General features: G+C 39.7%; 2 protein-coding genes across 2 annotated transcripts in view; one reads left to right on the top strand and one right to left on the bottom strand.

Moving 5' to 3' along the window:
* The window catches only part of sft2d1 (SFT2 domain containing 1), an 86074-nt gene that overhangs the window by 44129 nt on the left and 25331 nt on the right, over window positions 1-16614 (top strand). The window contains exons 5-6 of the mRNA XM_028820244.2: window positions 14930-14965; window positions 15337-15395. Of these exons, the coding sequence (XP_028676077.1) occupies window positions 14930-14965; window positions 15337-15395 (95 nt within the window). The remainder of the gene's footprint in view (window positions 1-14929; window positions 14966-15336; window positions 15396-16614) is intronic.
* The window catches only part of LOC114666111 (protein quaking), a 1435209-nt gene that overhangs the window by 26857 nt on the left and 1391738 nt on the right, over window positions 1-16614 (bottom strand). The gene's annotated exons all lie outside the window — the stretch shown is intronic.

Genomic DNA, 16614 nt, shown 5'->3' on the forward strand with positions numbered 1-16614 from the left:
TGTTTTTTGGTTTACAATAAAGCTGATTTCCGGTAGTATGGCAGGTTCAATATTTTCTGTCAAGTTTATTTGTTGTTTATTATATAGCTTATTTTGTGTTTCTGGTCTTTACATATTTGACAGTATTAAACAGTCTATTAGTGTTTTCCTTAAAACATGTCATGCATGTGATTTATTGTATGAATATTCCTCTCATATTTAAGCATTTTGTATTTTTAACAGTTACTTTTACTCTCTTTGTGAAATACCATTCACAAAATTCTGATTTTGAGATGTATAATCGAATTACAGGAAATGTCATTAATGCTTCTTCTACAGTAGTTACTGCCATCTTTACACTGTTTAGCTGAATTTTCATAGGAGTATCTAAATGTCTTGCTGAACTCTTTGTATGGTGCTTTCAGCTATACTGTCATTCATACACAACCTATATTTCTCCTTAATTCTCCTGGTCGGCCTTACCACTTTCTAATTTGTAGCTGTAAGTTTTAAGATCATTTGTTGTGCATCTCTTTTTGGTTATTAACTTGAGCTGTTACTCTCTTAACTGTGATTGTAAAGTGACTGATGTGTATATCTAGAAACATATACCTTTTTGAACTGTGGCCAAAATACTTTGTCTTGGTCTCCTCTAACCTCCAAAGCCTTTCTCAAATTGCATTACTCTTGTGCTGTCATGTTTTTAGTTTTACATGCTAGATTCTTTTGTGCCACCCTCCTATACAGACTAATTTTATACAGAGCTCTTAACATCATTGATTGGCACACCTTTACTCCAGTCTGAGCCCCTTAACTCTGTAGTTCTAAAATGATTGTTGGCAGACCTCTATTGTTGAACATTCACCTAGTGTTCAATATTATACACTCCTTCAGCAAAGAATTAGAATAGATCAGGAATAGCTCTTTAAGATGCTGTGCCAATCTGGGTTTGCACAAAGTATTTTTGTTTTGTTTAAGTTGCTTTACACTTTCCCGGAAGCCTCTGTACGAGTACACAGTAAAAATTCAGATTTCTTCATGTTAAAATGATGACAGTGGTATGGCAGTACCCTATTTACAACTGTTACTGGGTTGTAAATATCTATAATCTAAGTGAATGGACGAAAGTAGAAGGTTCAGTGAGACTGCACTTACCTGCTTGTCTCTGGAATGTGGAAACGTCTCCTTTATATACCTTGCTGTGTGCTTCAGTTACTAAAAACAATTGCCAGTTTACTTGCAATCAGATTGTGCTTCACCCACTCAAAATATTGAACCAATGTAGGAAACAAAAGATCACAACACTATCTTCTTCAGGTCATCTGCACCAATCATTTTGTATTTCATCCATCCATCCATCCATTACCCAACCCGCTATATCCTAACTACAGGGTCACGGGGGTCTGCTGGAGCCAATCCCAGCCAACACAGGGCGCAAGGCAGGAAACAAACCCCGGGCAGGGCGCCAGCCCACCGCTGATTCTGTATTTCAGCTCTTCTTTAATTATACCATATTTAATTCATAGAAGTCATCAGGTTTTTGGGCTTTCAGAGATCTTTGTATTGACATATATTTGTATCCTTTGATCAGTGTCATTGTAAGTTTTTAGAATTCCCTTAACACACTTATTTTTCTATTTACAGTTTGTGAAGCTTTGTTAAAAGAATATGCTCATCTTTCTTAATCCTTTTTTCAATGTCTATGAAGACAAAAAATATTTTAGCTATTCATAAAAAATAAGTAGCGTTTTTAGATTTTTTTTTTTCTTTCTAGTTCTGTCTCTGTCCTCGCTGTTAAATGATTTTCGGTAATGCTGCGAAATAGACCCTTCTATTAATATATCCAGTAAAGGGTATACTTCAGGTATTCACAACGCTCATTCTTCATCAAACAAGCTTTAAATCAGATTACAAATTGTACATCCGATACACCACTCCAGATTAAATTTATCTAAAATATTTCAGAGATTGGATCATAGCTGTGAATGATGCCATATAGCTCCAGCTTCGCTAGGTCATATTTTATGGGATTATTCTAAGATAACTTTTTTGTGTTAACATTTTTGTTATCTTTGAGACAGTGTCAAAAGATACAATCACTCCAAATCCTCTTACAGCAGTGTTTTTAAAGTGATATTGGATAGAACTTGACTCTTTTTAGTGATACACTCCCTATGACACTGCACTGTTAGCATTTTGCCTGATTTTCTTCCCGTGGAATTGTACAGTTTCTTTATGAAGCTACAAGAATGTATTAATTTACTCTAATTCAGGAGTAAGTTTTGTGCACTTCTATTGACATATCTGTTTAACTCCTGATGCTTTAACCAGTATAACGAGCTTCTCATTATTAACCAGCTCTATGGCTTGGGTTGGGGATGGTGTTTTGAGGTTTGTTTAAGACATTATCTCTTTTACTAATATAGTGGCTTGATTGTATTTTGGATCAGACAAATTTTCTTTTGCTGATAGTAATGTGTCCATCCATCCATCCATTATCCAACCCGCTATATCCTAACTACAGGGTCACGGGGGTCTGCTAGAGCCAATCCCAGCCAACACAGGGCGCAAGGCAGGAAACAAACCCCGGGCAGGGCGCCAGCCCATCGCAGGATAGTAATGTGTGTTTGGTTGTTTTATGCATTACAATGGAAGAGTTATTCAGTAATATCTAGAAATAAATGCATGTCATATGTATTATGTGAAATGTGATTGTTGGGCTTTTTGTGTCTTTTCTTACATATTGTTTTGTTTGTGCAAAGAATTCTAAGAGGCAACATTTTCTAAGCATTGTTTTGATGTGCTTCTACTTCTTGATAATTGAACTAACAGTTCTCACTAGGACATCTAAACACTTCAGTATTTTGTACTTTTTTTCCTAACTTATGCAATTAAGTATGTTGTAAGGATGCTCCCTGATTGCTCCCTGTAGATCTGCACCAGGCACATCCCACTTGCAGAGACTCTGCTGCAAACCCAGGACACCCTTGAGGGATTATATGTCTCAGCTGGCTTGAGAAAGCCTGCAAATTCCCTAGAAAGAGCTTGAATCTGTTGCTGTGGACAAAAAAGTCTGGGCTGATGTGCCAGCCTTTGTGTCATGGTGACCTCCACCAAAAAAGCAATTTCAAAAAAATAAAAATGAGGTACCTTTGTATTATTTTATCTATAACTTCTTTGGAAAGCTCTTTCATAGCTATCTTTCAGATTCTCAACCAAAATAACGATTCCTTAACTATGGGCTGTATTTATCCCAAAAAAAATTGACGATTATTTATTGATCAGTTAGTGAGGGGCAGTTGTTTTTTAATTAGGCAGTTATTTTTCAAATTTGTAAAATTTAGAGTTTCTGCAACACAAGAATTGAATACTTACACACAAAGCCTTTTTTGTTAAGGTTTTCCATCCATCCATCCATTATCCAACCCACAATATCCTAACTACAGGGTCACGGGGGTCTGCTGGAGACAATCCCAGCCAACACAGGGCGCAAGGCAGGAAACCAACCCTGTTGGTGCCAGCCCACTGCAGATGTTAAGGTTTTACCAAACTTAAAACAGTGCCACATAAAAAAATAATTTTGAGTTGTATGGCATTGAAATAAATACAAATATATCACAGAGAATATTTATTTATTTATTTATTTATTTTAGAAAATTGATCAAGGTTTTGAATGCATTTGCATGGCACTTTATAAGATTAAAAGCCATATGAGGACATTTACTTTATTAGTAATACATGGCATGACAAGCCGAGCCTTCACCCTTTGGATGCTTCATACCACAAAAGATCTAAGAAAGGCATTTACAGGGAAGGCTGGCCAACCTGTTTAACACTTGATGATTGCAATTAAAGGGATTCTTGCTTTTGTATGAAAACCTATACAAGAATCACTGGAATTAATCTACTGATGAGTTAACAGGACAAAAATATTTAAAATTTTCAGTGTTTGCAAATAGGGCCTTAATTTGATAGAAATAGAAAGCAGTAGAGGATATGAAAAACTGACATCAGCTGCAAAAAATTATAAACCGTCAGACTTGAGTAAGTGTTTTAGAAAATAATGAATGGTATAAAAAGTCATACAGTTGAAATAGTGATTAGTTTGTTGAATACTGGGTTTCACATCAGAAATTTTAACTTATGTGAGCTGGAACTGCTGTTTAACTTTTGTTTCTAATCATTCCCTTTTTTGTTTTCCTTTAAAAAAACTTGAGTTTCAAACATTGAACAAAGCTACTACTGTTGAAAATAAGAAATAAATAGAAATAAACATGAATATAGCTATATATGTATATGAATTGATAAAACCTTTAAAGTGAGCCTTTATAATATACAATAGTCTGGGCACTGCAGCAGCTCTGTTAGTCTCAGTGTGTTTGTCTCTCATAATATTTATCAAGGGGCCAAGCTCTAACTGTATAGAAGAAGGAATTTACTTTTTGTGTTACAGGGCCTCTGTTTTATTTAAATGTTTTGTTTTGTAAACTTTTCCCTTCATTCCTGTGTTCTTCTTATAAGCAAAGTAAATTTGACCAAAAAAGCTGGTCACAAGTTAACATCCATTATCCACATTACCTAATCTAGTTTAGGGTCACTTCAAGGGATGGAGGGGCTTATAAATGTTTTTGCTTTAAATTGGTAGGACACAAGGAGGCAGGGACAGTGATGTTCACTAAAGAATAAGAAAGAAACAAGTTACCTATTACTCTATGCTGTTGCCTCCAAAGAGGTAAATGAAAAAAAAAATAGGTGTATATTTTCATTGAAAACTGGACTGTATTAAGCTCAGTGTGGATAAAACAATTTCCACAAAGAAACTATGTTGTTTCCCAGTAACAAACTGAAAGACGTAAGACTTGTTTGCTGTTGTACTTTGTTTGTTTGTTTGTGTTTAATTCAGATGTCAAATTTGAAGTGAGCTTTGGCGAGGAATGTCCTAACCTTTTAGAGTAACAAATTGTTCTTTGAGAAGTTTTACTTAGTTGTAATGTCATTTATATGGAACTCAAAATGGCGCAATATTAAAACAGCAGTTCTTCAGAGATAAAAAATTGAAGTGACTTTGACACTACATAACTTCTGTTACTGGGTTGCAAATATCCATAAAAAAAATATTCAGACATCCATGAAACACCATCTATGTTCTACATCTTTTTATGTTTTACTCTGCTCCAGTCAAAATTATCATCACTGTACGGGCAATCCAGAGTTCAGCATTTACTAAAAGTATAAAACTTGGCGTAGGATATATTTTAGGGGCAACAGATAAGAGCTCCTCCGCCTTATCTATACATGATAATCACTTATTTCAGCCTTTTTTTAACATATGTAATATAAGAGCTACAGAAGACATTAGAGATAAGATCAGAGAATGTCATCACCTTAATGCCACTTACAAAAGATAAACATTTAGCCTTTTATTTGGAAAGAAGTGAGGATTAGATGAGCGCCAGTGTAGAATATTTATTTAAAGAACCAACCTTGAAAACTGTTCCGTCCAAACACCAGACCTGAATTTTCTTGGTATAAGCCCCAAATTTCTAACAGTGTCCTGTGGTATTGTACTGTATAGTCCTACATTCTCAGAAAAATGACTATAAGATATCGAGAAGGTTTGGGGCAGCCACCCGTATAATTGTTCCCGGCTGCAAAACTGATTAAATAACCGACATGTTCATTCAACTGAGTTCAAAACAGAACTGATTCTCAGGAGACAAGATGGCAGCTTTAAAGGCCAGTAGAGGAAGTGATGTCATCAATACCAGAACCGAAAGTGACGTAATTGGCTGCCCCAGAGCCGGGCGGGATTTCCCTAGAATGGTCTGCAAAAGATCGAGTGGGAAAATTCGTGCACTTCGCCACCCCCTGGTCTGGCATGGAATCACATGTATTTAAGCTCTTTAGTTGTCTCCTAAATACACGTTTGTGACAGGGCCCCCCCCTCAGCCCAGACCCGTTGGGTCAGGCGTTCTGCACCAAGAGGTCGTGAATGCAGGAGAGAGCATCGGCGTTGGCGTGTAGAGAACCCTTCCGATGAATGAGCGAGAACTTACAAGGTTGTAGATCGAGGAACCATCTCGTGACTCGCGGGTTAGACTCCTTATGCAGGGCCTCCACTGTAAAGGTGCATGGTCCGTGACAAGTATAAACTCCCGACCCAAGAGGTAGTACCTCAACTGTGTAATCGCCCACTTAATCGCAAGAGCCTCTCTCTCCACTGCCGCATACCTGGTCTCCCGATCCAGCAGTTTCCGGCTCAGGAACATGACGGGGTGTTCAGCACCATTGACACTTTGGCTCAGCACTGCTCCTAGGCCTGTGTCCGAAGCGTCCGTCTGGAGGATAAAAGGACGTGAAAAGTCAGGTGCCTTTAAAACGGGTGCCGACATCCGGGCCTTTTTTAAGTCACCGAAGGCTGCCTCAGTCATATCAGTCCATACCACAGTGTTAGGAGCCCTCTTCTTTGTTAAATTAGTCAAGGGCACGGCTCTCTCTGAAAAGCATGGTACAAACCGGCGGTAGTACCCTGCCGAGAAATGCCTGGACCTGACGCTTGGTTCGCGATGGGGCCATGTCAAAATGGCTTCTATTTTAGAGCACTGCGGCTTCACAGTACCACGACCCACCAGGTAGCCCAAATACTTGGCTTCTTCCAATCCAAAGAAACATTTCTTTGGATTGATTCGAAGACCGGCTTCACCCAGCGTCCGTAATACTGCTCCAACGTGCTGTAGGTGTTCCTTCCAGGTGCTGGAATAGATGACGGCGTCATCCAGGTAGGCAGCACTATACGTGTTATGGGGGCGGAGCACTTTGTCCACCAGACGCTGGAAAGTTGCAGGAGCCCCATGTAACCCGAATGGAAGGACACGATACTGCCAGTGCCCACTAGGGGTGCTAAACGCGGTTTTACCCTTTGCGGAATCCGTTAAAGGAACCTGCCAGTACCCTTTGGTCATGTCAAGTGTGGTCAGATATTCTGCCTGTCCAAGCCTTTCAAGGAGGTCGTCCACTCGAGGCATTGGATAAGCATCAAATTGTGAGACCTGATTAAGCCGACGGAAGTCATTGCAACTCCTGTCGGGCTTAGGAACCAAGACAATTAGGCTGGACCAGGGACTATGACTCTCCTCTATGACTCCTAGGTCCAGCATGCACTTGATTTCCAGTTCCACTTCAGCCTTCTTTGCCCTGGGAAGTCGATAGGGCCGTTCTCGGACTATGACCCCGGGCTCAGTCACAATATCATGGGCCACCTCTGGGATGGACAAGATAACTGCTTCTAGCTCTCGCCTCTGTCGGTTATTCAAAGTAGACCCAAAGTTAAGTGTGTTACTCTGAGCAAAGAAGGAGCGGGGCTGGTCGGAGGTGGGATCAGGGTCCCTTTCCTTCCACGGTTTCAGCAGATTCACGTGATATATCCGCTCACTCGGTCGATGATTGGGTTGTTTCACCAAATAGTCGACGAGTCCTTTTCTCTCTTTAATTTTGTATGGCCCTTGCCAGTGGGCAAGTAGTTTAGAGTGGGAGGTGGGAACCAATACCATGACTCGATCCCCCGGTTGGAACTCCCGAAGTGTCGTGCCACAGTCATAATAGTGGGCCTGTACTGCTTGCGCCTCTTTCATGTGACTTTTTAATATGGGCCGAATTTTCTCAAATCTACCGCGTAATTGCGCGTTGTATTCCAAAATATTAGTCCAGGGAAGAGCCTCTCCTTCCCAACCTTCTTTTAAAATGTCCAGTATGCCCCGGGGTTGTCGTCCATATAATAATTCAAAGGGTGAGAACCCCGTTGAGGCTTGAGGGACTTCCCTGTAGGCAAAGAGTACGAGGGGGAGGAGTTGATCCCAATTCCTCCCATCCCCACTGACCACCTTGCGAAGCATCTGTTTGAGAGTCTGATTAAATCTCTCTACTAAACCATTGGTTTGAGGATGATACACCGTGGTTTTCAAGTGCTTTATTTTAAGTAACTTGGCCGCTTCCCTGAATGTCCCCGAGGTAAACGGCGTCCCTTGGTCCGTAAGGACTTCTTTAGGGACCCCAACTCGTGCAAAGACTCCCATTAGTTCCCGTGCAATAGCTTTAGAATTAGCTGAGCGCAACAGAACAGCTTCTGGATATCGGGTCACATAATCTATGAGGACTAATATATATATTTATGTCCTCGGGCCGAGGGTTCCAGGGGTCCCACTATGTCGACCCCTATCCTTTCAAATGGTACATCAGTTAAGGCAGGGGTGGGCAGATTCAGTCCTGGAGGGCCGCAGTGGTTGCAGGTTTTTGTTCCAACCCAGTTGCTTAATTAAAAACCAATCCTTGTCAATTATTTAATTGCATGGCTTGCTAGTGCTTTAACTCTGCCATGTCAGGTCATACTCATATCCTAGATTTATTTTCCTTTCTAAGGATATCATCCAAATGATTTGAAGTCTAAAACAGATGAGTAATTCTCAGTGCTTCACTTTTTTCTCTTCATTTTCCTTCCAAGTATTTAATTAAACCAAATAGTGCGTGATAAATACATACAGGTGTAAATGAAAACAAGCTAAATGGAGAAATGCTGGTCTCTTTTGTCATTTGCATGGTATTGCTAATTAGGAGCAATTACAAACCAAGAATACAGCTGTTTAAGACTGAAATAAGCAATAAGGGTTCAAAATCTTAATGAGCGAGACAACTAAAGTGAAGCTGAAGTGTTACTTGAGCAATAAGGGCTTTTTATTAAGCAATTGGGTTGGAGCAAAAACCTGCAGCCACTGCAGCCCTCCAGGACTGAATCTGCCCACCCCTGAATTAAGGGAAGGGGAACAAGAGGAGCACGGTCCCTCCTAGGAATTTGCTGCAGCTGACATTTTGGACATGAAATACAGAAGCGGCGAACCTCCTCATTAATTCCCGGCCAATAGAAATGGAGCTTAATATGCTCTAATGTTTTTTCAGTGCCTAGGTGGCCTCCTAGGAGGTGGGCGTGTGCTAACTCACAAACTTGCCGCCGGAATTAGCAACAGCTTCCGCACCCCCCCGCCTTGTGCTCACTGACCCGATATAATAAATCATTTTCTATCGCAAAGTGGGGTCCTTGTGGCATGGGCTGAGTGGTGCGTTAGCCGTTGACTAGGACTACTACATTCTTAGCAAACTTAAGGGAATCATCATTCCATTGTTCCCTTTTAAATGAGGCCGGTGTTTGTCTAAACTGAAAGCTCAGATCTGAGAGAGGGTCTGGTGTGACCTCAAGGGGCGGAGAGTCCTCCCGTTCTGGCGAGACGGGGGCAGATGACGTAGTGGTCCGCGACGGTCCAGGAAGCTCCCCATCCTCCTCATGGTCTTCCATATCTCTCTCCACCGGCTGCATACATGTTGCGGAGACAACCTGAGATGGTGGATTCCCGTCTGTTACTAGGCCCAATTTCGAATAAGGAGAGATCAGTACTTCACCGCTTTTAATATCAGGCAAGTCTCGCCCGAGAATCACAGTGCACGGTGGATTTCGGAGGACCACTACAGTGATTCTTTTGAGTGATCCTCCGTGGCAGATGAAACATCAGGCGGAGTTATATGAGCGGACATCTCCATGTACACAGGTAATTCTGGTCTTTGTTTTTAACCATTGTCGCGGTAGTACGTATCGGCAGTCAACAATAGAAATGTTGCTGCCGGAATCAAATAGAGATTCCACCTTGTAACCATTTATAATGACCTCTCCCTTTATGAGCCATTAACAAGGGGTTTGAAAGCGCACACAATCCATCCCTCTCTCTCCATTTACATTCCGCCTCGCTTCCGAGCGAGGGCTGCGCCCGCGGAATCGGGGACTCCGTTGCAAACTCCGGTTTATGCCGAGAGGGCAGCTTAAGAGGGATGTAATCTCTACAGCGTCCGCTTAAGGACCGTTCCGCTTTCCCAAATTGCGAGGCTGCCCTAGATGTCTCAATGAGCTCGTTTACATTCGAAAAATCTCCCCAGACCGGCTGGGTGAAATGTTCTGGCAGGCTATTTATGAATAAAAAACAGGCCACTTTCTTCACTATTTGGAAGGTGGTGCATTCAGCGGGCCTTAACCAACCTGCCACCTCTTCCCAGAGAACGTCAAGTTGTTCCCAGGTAGACCGCTCATTGTCAAACCTCCAGTTTTTCACTTTCCTCACCTGCTGGTCTGGGGAATCTCCACTTTCCTCTGGGACCTTAGCCGCGGTGGGGAGGACAGCTCTCTCCTCCGAGAGAGCATAATAAGTCCCCATCGCTTCCCCCAAAGAAACCAGCCCACGTCTGTGTGTCCCATCGACACTTTCCCTATTTAATTTAGGTGACTCGGAGATGGACAAAGGGAGCGGAGTCTGCACCGGTTCTTTCCGAAATCCGAGATGCAATCCCCACCCTAAAGCTCGGCCCAGGTACTCTCCCACCTGGACATGATTCAGGTCTGGTCCCATTCTCTTCAGGGTTTTCTCCATCCTGCAGACTACGCCACTGTCAGAAAAATAACTATAACACTTCGAGAAGGTTTGGGGCAGCCACCCGTATAATTGTTCCTGGCTGCAAAACTGATTAAATAACAGAGACATGTTCATTCAACTGAGTCGAAAACAGAACTGATTCTCAGGAGACAAGATGGCAGCTTTAAAGGCCAGTAGAGGAAGTGATGTCATCAATACCGGAACCGGAAGTGACATTATTGGCTGCCTCAGAGCCGGGCGGGATTTCCCTAGAATGGTCTGCAAAAGATCGAGAGGGAAAATTAGTGCACTTTGCCACCCCCTGGTCTGGCATGGAATCACATGTATTTAAGCCCTTTAGTTGTCTCCTAAACACACGTGTGTGACAACATATATTCGTCATTACTTTGCAGATGTTGCTGGGACTCCATGCACAACAATCTTTTCTAACCTGCTGCAGGTGAAGGAAAGTCAGGCTAGCCGAGGATGAAACTTTGCCTTCTTCAGTGCCATGCAAATTTTAAAATGTCACCCAGCCACTAGAAACTCCTGCTCAAAAACAGATTGTCTGAAAACATTCTTCACTGTGACCCAAGTAAACATATTTCTAAGTGGACAATTACATCTCTCTATTATAAAAGAAAATCTTGAGACGAGACTATTGCCAAGAGATTTTTTCAAGTCCCGCGAGATGAGACTATTTCCAAGAGATTTTTTTCAAGTTCTGTCCATCTCTCAACCATTTCAGGTTAACGGCCCACGCCCATAGTCCTCTCACCTCTCATTCACATGAATGCTTTTGTCAGACGCAGTTCCTGCGCTCTCAGCTCTTATAAATTTTTACGATGAAATTGGCAGATTGGTTAAATGCGTATCAATAGAATATACTGAAACAGTTGGTGGTGATGTTGCGGAAGATGAAAACATCAATTTACAATATCCCATAGAATATCTGCAACCGTTAACACCGTCCGATCTTCTACCGGCCAAATTACTGTTGAATGAAGGATGTATCGTAATGCTATTGCGTAATTTATGTATGAGTGATGGGCTATGCAATAGGCAAAGATTAGTTGTATTCAAAATTGGTAATAATAATAATAATAATACTTTTTATTTATATAGCGCCTTTCCCATGCTCAAGGCACTTACAGAATATAATAAAGAACGGCAGAATATACAGTATATAGCATTGTACAAACCAGATAAATAAATAAAGAAGATTAAGACAGTAAATTCTGAAAAAAACAGACAACATAATTGATGGTCTAGCACACACATACAGGTTACATTGGCATCTTGACAGAGATGTAAACTGAGAGAAAGGTAATAAAGTCAAATAGAGCTAAAAGCCTTCCTGAACAGATGAGTTTTGAGTTGTTTTTTAAAGGAATTCATGGAGTCAGCTGACCTGATTAATTTTGGTAGGTCATTCCAGAGTCTGGGCGCTATACAGCTGAAGGCCCTGTCACCCATGGAGTGTAGATTAGTGAGGGGCACAACAAGATTACCAGAATCAGAGGACCTTAGTGGGCGGGCAGGCACATAGTGATGGAGGAGGTCACTGATGTAGTTTGGTGCGAGGTTATTTAAAGCTTTGTAGGTTATTAGTAGGATTTTATATTCGATTCTGTAGGACACAGGGAGCCAGTGAAGACGGAGCAGGATGGGTGTGATGTGCTCGCTGCTGCTGGTTCGAGTAAGGACTCTTGCAGCTGAGTTTTGAATAAGCTGGAGCTGTGATATAAGATTAGAAGGGGCACCTGCCAGTAGGGAATTACAATAATCGATGCGGGATGTGATAAAAGCATGGACAAGTTTCTCAGCATTAGAGAAGGAGAGGAAGGAGCGAACACGGGATATGTTACGGAGGTGAAAGTAAGAAAGTTTCTTAATGTGATTTATGTGGGTGGAATAAGTGAGGGAGGAATCAAAAATGACACCAAGATTTTTTACAGTAGAGGCAGGTCTGATGAGATCACTGCCAAGATGGACTGGGAAGGAGCTCATTTTATTAAGTTGCATTTTAGTCCCAATTTGCAGGAGTTCAGTTTTATTGCAATTTAATCTTAAAGAGTTCTGCTCCATCCAGGTTTTAATTTCACTAAGGCAGGTTGTGAGCTGAGAAAGCTCTGATGAAGTTCCACTTTTAACATTGAAGTAGAGCTGGGTATCATCTGCATTAAAATGATAACCCAATCCATAACTACGGATAATATGGCCAAGGGGAAGCATATAAATACAGAAAAAAAAAAAAAAAAAAAAACATGTAAAATTTTAACAGGCAACAAGAAAGGTAATGTAGTACATCTTCCGCGGATAACATTAGACACCAAAGGAGATCTTGATATGCCATTCATATTAAAATGTTTACAGTTTCCGGTTAGAATAGCTTTTGCTATGACAATTAACAAATCACAGGGACAAGCATTTGAAAAAGTTGGTTTATTTATTAGAGTGAAAGAAACGATTTTCACTCACGGGCTGTTATACGTTGCGTTGTCATGATGTAATTCCAGACACGGAATCAAAATTCAGTGCGATATTGATGAAAAGTTAATTCCAAATATTGTTTGTACTGAAGTTTCACAGTAAAAGTGTAAGTTTTAAAAAGTATTTGCGTGTTAATTTCAAAGCCAAACAGAACAAAAACATATAATGCAATGAATATCTCTAACACAACATGAAACATAATTTTCTTTCAATTTATTACGTTTTAATATTTTTTATTATGGTTAATTACTCACTGTAATGTAAAATAGTTAGGTCTGTTATTTTCATGGGAATTGCTACATATGCATAACAGTCTGTTTAAATTGTACATCTGCTTCCTCATACTCGAGCAGCAGAGCTGTGAAGTGGCTAGCACATAGCGCCCGCCCGGGGGTTGGCGAGTGAAGTGAGCAGGGGACAGAGCCCCCTAGTTTTCCAAATAAATCTTTTGAATAATCCAGTTTCTTTTCATGTTGTGATCAGATTGTGCATTCGACACATTTAGGGACACATCTCTCAATTATAAAAAAAAAATAATCCTGGGAGGGAGACTAGGAAAACGAGACATGATCTTCTCAGAAGACAATTTGATGTCCCGCGAGAGACACTTTAACGTCACACGAGAAAAGACAGTGAGACAACATTTTAAAACAAGTTTACGAACATCTAACCAAGCAGCTGTTTGAATTCTTTTGGCAGACAGACATCATGTGCTCCCAGCTCTTAAAACAATGACAAGCAGAACATGCAGCTTGCCAGCAGCAGGAAGCCAGCAGATGATCCGACCACTTCTCCTTAGCATGCGTTCAGCCCCACCCCACCCCCCGTTTCACATTGCGAGCAGCAGAGACATGAAATGATCAACACAAAGCGCGACAAGCAGAAAACGCAGCTCGCCAGCAGATGAGCGGAGCCCCCTAGTAATGACTAAAAATAATGTTATGATGTGTATTTTTCGTTTTGAATTTCAAAAAGAAAATTGTATAAAATTTGCTGTATAACAATAGTATAGATAAAAAAAAATAAAAATGTCAAATGCCATATACATTATTTTTCATCGAATTTAGGAAAGCATAAATTTAACCAAGTGGTCTTCAACTTGACAATAGGCAAAATGCATACATTAAGAGGGAGAAAAAAATGCAGCTTTTTTTGAGATGAGGAGAAACAAAGGCTACTGTGTTTTGTATGTTTGTACCAAACAGAATGAGAAACTACTGCAGAATAGTGAGGCAACCTTGCTTGGGCAGTGCCCTTAAAATCACAACGTTACCTGTTTAATTTTAAGACAGCAAGATAACATAGTTCTGTAGTTTGCAGGTCCAGAGACACTTGAGTGTGATGATATTGTGGCATGTCATAGGTGCTGGATACAGAATGCAAGATATCTAAATTTTAAAATGAGCTCAAAATCTTGGATATTTATAAAGGCATTTTATTTCACAGTAAGTCAGTGAGATAAGGTATTACTAATATATAAAAAGGCTGGCAAATATATGTTGTTTAAAGTGATTTGGCAAGCCCAGAATTGTTTACAAAGTTTATCAATAAAGGTTTTTTTGGGGGGAGGGGCTAGATTCCATCAGGTTTATAGCAGAAACCAAACCTGGATGGACGCACTTGTTTATTACAAATCTTTGTCTTGCTCTCACATTTACTACTTTATTATAAGGCTATTTAAAAATTTCCAATTAAAGTATCTGGGTAATTCCTACATGGTCACTAAGGGACATGTATACTCTGCACAAATGATGACCATGTGAGAATTCAAAGGCAGTATCCTGGAGTTGTGAGTCAACAGTGCTACTGTGCCACTGTATGCAATTAAAATTTATTATTGGAATCTTTTTGTTGAAAAATAAGTGGTGTTTATCTTTAAATGGAAATAACTCTAGACAAATGTTCACATATTATGCATGAAATAAATTAAGTGTCACCTGTTTTGACTCGCTGATAATCAAGAAGAGTAAAAATTAAATATTTTTGTACTGTCTCTCTCCCCCCCTCTTTAGCTGTTCTTTGCTTTGACACTTTGTGCAGTCTTCTGGGTAAGTGTTTCTTTTCCTCTTGTCTTGTAAAACTTGGTTGTCAGAGAGTTTTAATAAAAAGCTCTGATTAAGACTTGCTATCTTCATTTCTTGGGAACAGCCTTTTTTCTTTAGTTGCCAGTAGTAACCAGTCACTGATCTTAAAGGAAACACTTTGAAAACAGAAGTATATTCAGCATGTTGAATTTTAATAAGTTTAAACCTCTCGAGGTTCTATGTCTAATCATAGAACAATGTCAGCTCATATATAACTGTACAAAAATAGTACTATCCCATGTGTTTTTCTCATTTTAGATTGTTAGGTAACAGATTAAAAAATGGAAATATCTATGGATGAAAACTATATGATACTTTCATTTTCTGTTTTTTAGTGGAATAAAAAAGGACTGGCAATTATCTTCTGTGTGTTACAGTTTTTAGCCATGACATGGTAAGACTCATTGCTTTCATATATGCTGTTTAATATGGTAATGTGAAGTATCTGTGATTTGTAGTACTTGTTCTCTAGATGAAGGACACCATGTTTGGTCTTGGAATATCAAAGACCTGTGTTAAGTCTGGAGAGACATCTTTGAGTAAAAATGAATTTGCTTTTTATTTATTCTAATTAACACTTACATTCCCTTGCAGTATCTAACATGTTATCTCTCACAACAGTAGTCAATGTATGCATGTTTGTATTTAGAAAATGTTTGGTGTATGTCATGGAACTCTATAAAAGTGAATACTTCTAGAGCACCAAAGTCTGTAAAAGACACGGTACATAAATGAACAATAACAAATCTAATTGTAGGTAATTGTACATAATGTGAAAGTGTTTACCATTGGGTAATTGAAATGAGTGTCAGTGCAGACACACTCATATGGTGTTATGGCATATTAATTGACCTTTCTTTATCTTAACTATGATACAGGACTTTCTGTAGACTTTAATTTGTGTAGATGTTTTTTGTCCAGCCATACAGCCTTACACTATTGTACAAATGTTAATGGTTACAAAAGATATGCCCATAATGACAACACTATTTTCTTTTACAAGCTGTGGTACCTGTCTAAAACAGTTTGAAATCGAAGTATCTACAGAACATAGACCTCAGCATTAACATTTGCAGTGCATTGTGCAATGCATTTTCCTCTGTTTTATGCCATATGGTATGGAATTGGTAAAAGCAGTGTTAGTGTTTTGTAATGTGCCAACTATTTAAATGACAAATGCAATTCCATTTTTACTAAAAATGTTTGAGATATGCCATCTGTTGAATGACAGAGACATAGCAACTGGACGGACACACAGACACTTATCCTTTTATTAAGCATTTAGTAAAATTTAGAACAAAAAATTTAATTTCTCAAAAGATGTGAACTTTCATGTGTTATTCGTTTAGATTGGAATTAGAAGTTCATCCATCTGTTTCATTTATCTGTCTGTCTGAAATAAAGAAAGCAGCACTTACAGTAAAACCTAATAAGAGCAATATTCATTTTCTGCCTTGACTACAGCATGAATAAAGTTAAAACCTGCAGAATAAAATAGAGAAATTGTCCTACAGTACTTAAACACTTTAAAACACAATTCATTTAGTGCTTTGATGCAGTATACAAGTATATGTAAAAATTAACCTCCTAAACGTTACAGTTATTAGACTTTT

This window comes from Erpetoichthys calabaricus, chromosome 15 (genome assembly GCF_900747795.2).
Source record: "Erpetoichthys calabaricus chromosome 15, fErpCal1.3, whole genome shotgun sequence".
Classification (NCBI taxonomy): Eukaryota; Metazoa; Chordata; class Cladistia; order Polypteriformes; family Polypteridae; genus Erpetoichthys; species Erpetoichthys calabaricus.